At 42.2% G+C, this 7,433-nt stretch overlaps 1 protein-coding gene across 1 annotated transcript in view; it reads left to right on the top strand.

Annotated features, from left to right (window-relative positions):
- LOC106813253 (hepatocyte growth factor-regulated tyrosine kinase substrate-like) overlaps nt 1-7,433 on the top strand; it is a 19,860-nt gene that overhangs the window by 3,629 nt on the left and 8,798 nt on the right. The window contains exons 5-6 of the mRNA XM_014817342.1: nt 3,850-3,993; nt 6,439-6,537. Of these exons, the coding sequence (XP_014672828.1) occupies nt 3,850-3,993; nt 6,439-6,537 (243 nt within the window). The remainder of the gene's footprint in view (nt 1-3,849; nt 3,994-6,438; nt 6,538-7,433) is intronic.

The raw sequence follows: 7,433 nt of genomic DNA, 5'->3' as shown, positions 1-7,433 counted from the left end.
AGATCGTGACGCTTTTGGAAGGTGGCGCCCCGTCGTTGCTAATCAAACGTGTGTAGTCAGTTAGTTTTATAAACATTTAAAATAAGAATATTTCTAATGGTGATACCATGAAAACTTTTTATGTACAAATTATAACCTAAATTAGCTGATACCTAGAACGAGAGGCTTACTGTTCCTTTAATCTGATTGTGAGTTATGTAGCCTACAACGATTACCAAAAAAATTAGTAAGGTTTACCAACACACCAGCAAACCGTTGGCCTCGCAATGTATCGCGTAGTCGTTGCGTACTGCCCCGATGAGTGATCAACATGCCCGTGCAGCTTATTAGTTCTTATCCGTCCGCCCGACGCACTGAACCGGCCTGGTGTGCCAGGTGGAGGCTCCTTGGGAACGAGCAAGGATTGCATTAGTGGAAGGGGAAGACAGACCAATAGAAGCCGCATGAACCCACCAGCCAGGCGCACCTCCACTCGAAATGGCTGCATGTTGTGGTCAGGTGTCGTTGCGTGTTCCATGACAGCTGGTGTTATCCTGCAGAGAGTAAATCTGAATGTCGTCAGTGCATGCATATGCAATCCACACTACAGTACACGAGGGGTTAGGGTGTATAGCTTAAGCTTTAGGCGGGCTTAGGTTAGGGTTATGAGATATGTTACACGTGGTTACGATGTATGTGTGGGGATTCCTTATTATAGGCGTTGAGTGGTCAGCTTGCCGCCTTCGCTCTGGCATAGGGGTTGCATAGCGACAATGTACTGTCAGCTATAGCAGGTTAGTGCCAGTGGTGTACTTTTTTTTTTTTGAAGGTGTGTGAGGGCAAACATGTAGTTTGTAACCTAAAGTTTTGCTCATACTCATACTGTGAGCAACGCCAATTAAGACAAACTCAAATGAGTCCGTAATAATGCTTAAATTGCAGTGACTTCAATATATTAACCAAACTTGGCGCAATAAATGAAACTGTCTTACCCAAAATATAGAGCCACCAGTAACTCTCAAGCTAGTACCCTAACCTGCAGACATCGCTCCAGCTCTGAACCACATTCTCTGACCCGCGGGCAGCGTAGCGATACTGCGTAGCTAAGACTGGTTACCCAGTTCGCCACTCACTCCGGCTATCTTGCCTTCGCACTCCTTCGCTACCACTGACGTTTATGGCCTGCTAGCTGAGTGTGCGTGTGAAACTGTCACGAGGTACCAGTCTAAGCGGTTAGACTAGAGACTAGAGCCACCTGGTCGCTTAGGGGACTCAATGATCCAATCGTCTGCTGGCGAAATGTACACTTTTGACGTTATCCTAGTTTCTGATTACCGATAAGTTAGATAAAATATATAATTCATTATTAAATTCCCAAACTTATATTGGGATTACTTTATTATAGTATATATAGTATGTTAGCATGTGTGCAACTCTCTAATGGCGAGTGGCTCGACCTTTCATCTCTTGAACCTTGGCGCGCCTGAGCTCATACTATGGATTCTGTCCTATCAGCAGGAGTGTTGTGATGATATTGTTTGTTGCTTACAAGCCTGATACACGTGACATAGTTCGCTCTCCTCTGGATCTTTCGACACGTACGATTTACGGTATATTATCGTGTAAAGTTACAGTAAATGTAGTCATTTGTTAAGCTCTGTTTTTATGTCAAATGTTAGGTAAAAATGTCTACGCATACGACCGAAAGCTTGTCTCAGTGTTGTCAATGTTGACTGTCTGACGGAAGACTGGTCAAAAACCTATCGGGCCACATCAGCCGAGTGCAGTTTTGTAACAGTCACTGAAACCAAAGCAGACACCAACAGCTTTATCAATACTGCTGCAATTCTGTCCGTTCTTACTATAGTAGCCTATTTTCTGGTCATATGATGCCAGTTCACACACACAATCATATAATGTGGTAGCTGACAGACGCAGCGACTATCAGGGAGATTCAGTATTTGGTGTCACTCGCCCATACATTCATCGAGTGACACATAATTAGTCGGAGCCGCCCGCATCTGTGGGGATGCTAAACCTCCAAGCTAGGGACTCGCGTCCTCTTCCTCTCGATCACGCATAGTCCAGTTTTAAGAGCTCGTATCATTTCCCTGGTCCCTAACACCTATTCTTCATATACTCGCATCTTATTTCCATCACCTTCACTTTGCCGAGCTTACTTCGCGATCCACGTATTAAGGTACGAGGTTACTTGATTATCAGATTAGTATCGTTCGCGGGTTTGTAGACATCTGTTAGTAATCGTAGAGTAATTGTTTGTTTAGGCGTGTTAAAGTAATAGAATGCACAAGGATTAGCTTTTGTAATACTGTTCTGTCGTATATCTATTGACGTGACCAGACGGCTACCCTTAAGGTGTGATACGCTCACACATTTAGGATCGAGAACTGGGGTGAGGTGAACTGTCCGGCAGCCTCCTTAGAATATACCTCACTACATCCGCCCGCCATAGTCCGAGCGATCCGACTTCACAGTAATGGGGTTTAAAGCCGCACCTCAGCGATTAGCAAGCGGAGGTCTATAACGTCCTGCATTGCATGACAACCGCAACATAGCAATATCATATGGTATCGCTATTGCGCAAAATGCCTGGGGTGACGTAACCATTGACTACCGGCACTCGGTTCAAAAAACTATTGATAGTATGTTTGCATTTTCAGAGAATGGCAACTAAGCCAGTGCTGTTTGGAACCTGACTGGGCATCTCTATTACAAATATTGCGAAGCATCAGCCAGGGTGACTGTACAGTAAAGTAAGAGCAATGAAATGTTATGGCTAATTAAATTTCCAATGCTTTCAATAGGAATTTCTTGCTTCGAGATTAAATCACTGAAATGTTTTCTTATTATAAAGTCTTCAAACGGTTATGTCTTGATAACAGCAGGGAGATATCAGAGAAGAGTATGATCGATCTTTAGAATATGTTCGGTATTTGTTGGTCATCTGATACATATTTACGTAAATTTATAATCGATTCTTGTTTTCCATTTTCGTTAGCACCCAAAGTATGCACTCCAACATGCATAGAAAAAGATGTTCATACCAAAATCCATTTGTGGCAACTGTTTAGCCCTAACAGGTAGTTATAATAACATTTCGAATAAATAGTTTGAATGCATGAAACGCATTTTTTCAAATGAATGTATCATTGCTTTGGTATTACAATGTTATGATCGTAGTTCTCACAAGCATGTCATGTCTATAAATTCATATCTCTACATTGACACAGTCGTTTTACTAGTATGGCTGATTTAACTCTTTAGGTAATCGAGTCCTAGTGTTCAAAACTCGTGCAATTCCAGTTCATTGTGGAAATTGCCCAACCAAGCATTCATGGAAGAGATGTAAAGAACTGGGAAGGTTAGTTAGCTTGGAGCTATATTATCAGTTATGTATTCACTAAATTGTACATTCCAAAATTATTAATATTGTAGTGAATTCTGAAGGCTATGTCGATAATTCAATGAAAAAGTAGATTCGCTGTTTTCTCAGCCAATTCGATATAGTATTGTGATGACAGCTAGAGCAATACTGCGGCCTGAGCCATTCCTCAAACAGGGCTACTTTAGTACCCCTTTTTACATGAATCAACATCATCATTACAACATCACAATATTATAACCCTAACAACCCTAATGCCGGCTTAACCCCTACGCTTTTAAAACCCCATCATGCGTGGCAGGGTCATTAGATGTAGCACTGACCCCGACACCACCCACCCACACAACCCCCACTCACCACAACCAACCCACGCCACATTTTGCCTCCTTTAACTATCAAACGGGTGGAACTGGCACAGGTTGGGCCTCTTACAATCATCTCCTCGTTGCTGCATGCACCCTTTACAGGTAGGGAAGGACACCGTCAAGGCAAAGGTGTTGGAACTGATACAGGTGTGGTCTCACGCCTTCCGCAACAAGCCAGTCTTCCGTATCGTACAGGATACCTACAATCTAATGAAGCTGGAGGGATACCAGTTCCCTGCCCTGAAGGTATACATAGTCATGGGGGCCATTCTCATTAATAAAATTAGTCTTGACATTAGTCTTAGCGTGAACTTTTTTGCTTGTAGACCAGGGGGGCGTTTCAGAAACATCGTAAAGTTAATGCTAAAAGTTGAATGCTACATAACACTGTGGCGACTAATGGCTAATGTTGCCCGAAGACTTAGCGTTAAAACAATCATCGCATGCTATTAGAAAACTTACGATAACAAGGAACTTAATCACAACGGCTGCTGATTGGATTGAGAAATCGATCCTCACAAAAATTCAAATTCATACACATTTATCATGTTACCATCACAAGTAATTATGCATATTATGAATGGCCCACACCCATTATAAATAATATTTGATGACAAAATGAGCGTAGGTCATGATTATTTACTGCACAACAAGACAAATTCTCGAACACTGCAAGCGAGAGTTGTGCAAGATCGATAACATTTATACAAAACAAGAGAACAAATGCCATACGCCATTTATTAAATGTATTGTTTTGTTTTATTAGCAGTAGATAATTAATTATTTTGACGTGTTTTAAGAAAAAACACATTTTATTCATTATTATAAATTATATATCACTATAATTGTAATTCGTAGTGTTAAATGTGCTTCATTTTCAACTTAATATCTAAGTTACAATAGGCGTCTGGGGCTCTGTAATGTTAGCGCGAATATTTGCGAGGATTTTTTCGTTCTCGTAAATTTCGACTGTTTCTGTCAACGGTTTACGAGTGGAAGTTAATGGTAAGACTAATGTTGCGACTAATTTTGTTTCTGACAACGGCCCCCAGGTCTCTTTACACACTGCGTATGAGAAACCCGTACCTTGTTTCTGTCAACAGTCTGAGAAAGAGTTTTAATGTTAACACTAATGAGGTTATGTTAAGACAAATTTTGTTTCTGACAATGGGCCCATGATCATTCAATACTATAATACAATAATTCAATGATAATAAACTATATTCATGTTAAATGTCTGTATCTTACTATAATTTGGCGAATGTTGTATGTATGTAATTTAATGAAAGGCTCCGTCAGTTTGGATCCAAATAGCGCCAAATTCACAGAAGAGATCGATGAATACACGGGACGGGTTCTAAACTATACTCGGTTGAAAACCGTAAAAAAGGCTTAAAAAAGACAAAAAAGGTAAACATTTGCCTGAAAATAGGGGGCGCTATATCTCTTATTCATGCTGTTTGTGCACAGCGAGGGCGTGCGGTGTACTTGCGTGTTGCAGATGAGCATTTCACTGGCATTTGCAGGTGATTATAGGCGAAATAGAATAGAGAAACATTAAGACTTTGGTACATTTCGTGTTTATTTACCATTAATTTTTTTTATTGAGATGTTCCAAGTGCCTGTGATCTCAACTTTAAAAAACAAACATGTGCAACAACTAAACTCTCCATATAACACCTTACACATAACACTACTGGTAACACATGCATTACAGTCACTAAGCCCGCGCTTAGCGCGGGTTCCAGCTAGTTTATCAAAATTTTGGATCATTATTCTACAGATAGGATTGCATCAACAGATATTTTTCATAACAACTAATAAAATATAAATATATTATTATAATTATATTATTCAGTAGTTGATCATTTATTTTGTAAATTTTGTATATATCATAAGACGTGCATGATAGGGATAATAAACTATATTCATGTTAGATGTCTGTATTTATCAAAATTTGGGATCGTTATTCTACAGATAAGATTGATATTTTTGATAACAACTAATATAAATATATTATATATAATATAACATGCTGAACTGAGCAGTAGGCCCTATATGTACAATGCTTTGTCCATTAGAGAGATCCCAAAATCCCTTACGGGTTCCAGTGGCAATCCCCATCATATGCGTGCATGAGTCATTCACTCAGTGTAGTTGCAACATTGATTGGACCAAATGTGTTGTACTGTTGTGGTTCTTGTCTTGTACTGAGCATATCATATCTGTTAGCTACAACGTTTATCTTGAAATCCTTATTCTGTTTCTGAAAAGATACTATTAGAATGGTAAGACAGGTAAGAATCGGTCCCACTTTGCATTTAGTGAAAAACTGTACAGTTAAAGTAGTGTAACAGCAGATTATGCTACATGTAACCACGTCTGTGTTGACGTTTGTGTATAACTACAGGTGTAGAGCTGGCTATTAATTCGTACACAATAATTAATTAATTAATTAATAATTTAATTAATTAATTAGTATAACAACACAATTATCAAATTTAATTATTTTAAAGAAAATAAAATTTTCTGCTGATTAAACCATAACAATAATTTCATTATATTCTACATGAGGTATGTGCATGAAGTGACACGTAACTAAATTTCGAGGAAGAGCAACTCGTTGCGCAAGTCGGTTACGCACGAGTGATCGCGACACTCATGTGATCTTGATGATTCGTCTTTTTATAGGAGAGTGACGCCATGTTTGCAGCGGATGAGGCGCCGGAGTGGGCTGATGGAGAGTGCTGCCACCGGTGTCGCGTCACCTTCACCATGGTTCAGAGAAAGGTCGGTAAGACGCTGACACGAATGCGCGAAACGTGACTGGACATTAGTGACGCTCTTACCTTTAGGCACTTTGTTGGCACTTCATCAGATACTTACGTAGCTATTTCTAGCCAACAAGCAGGTGGTGTAAGTATGCGATATTTGCGTCGCTTAATCATTACTTGTGTAACCTAAATGAACGACGTGCGATTCGCAATCAACACACACCACAGAAGGTGCTATCACTGTGACCCCTGTCACGCCTCTGCCACAGACAAAACGTCAGAGAGTCGCTCGGCCGCAGGGAATAACATTTCTGCCACAATCGAATCTTCCGTCCGGGTAATTTCTGGAGGTTTAGCGCCCCCCCTGACACATCAGTCCGCGACGCGAGTGTCGATGCGGCGACGCGAGTGTCAATGCGGCGACGCGAGTGTCGATGCCTGCGCTGACGCGAGTGTCGTTGCCCGCGGCGATGCGAGTGTCGTTGCCCGCGGCGACGCGAGTGTCATTGCCCGCGGCGATGCGAGTGTCGTTGCTCGCGGTGTGACGCGAGTGTCTTGCCCGCGGCGACGCGAGCGCCGTTGCCCTCGGTGTGATGCGAGCGTCGTTGCTTGCGGCGATGCGAGTGTCGTTGCCCGCGGCGATGCGAGTGTCGTTGCCTGCGCTGACGCGAGTGTCATTGCCCGCGGCGATGCGAGTGTCGCTGCCCGCGGCGACGCGAGTGTCGTTGCCCGCGGCGATGCGAGTGTTGTTGCCTGCACTGACGCGAGTGTCGTTGCCCGCGGTGTGACACGAGTGTCGTTGCCCGTGGTGTGACGCGAGTGTCTTGCCCGCGGCGACGCAAGTGTCGTTGCCCTCGGTGTGATGCGAGCGTCGTTGCTTGCGGCGATGCGAGTGTCATTGCCCACGGCGAT

This window comes from Priapulus caudatus, unplaced genomic scaffold, assembly GCF_000485595.1.
Source record: "Priapulus caudatus unplaced genomic scaffold, Priapulus_caudatus-5.0.1 Scaffold746, whole genome shotgun sequence".
NCBI lineage: Eukaryota > Metazoa > Priapulida > Priapulimorpha > Priapulimorphida > Priapulidae > Priapulus > Priapulus caudatus.
Note: the sequence above shows the minus strand (reverse complement) of the source record. Positions and strands in the feature narration are given on the sequence as shown.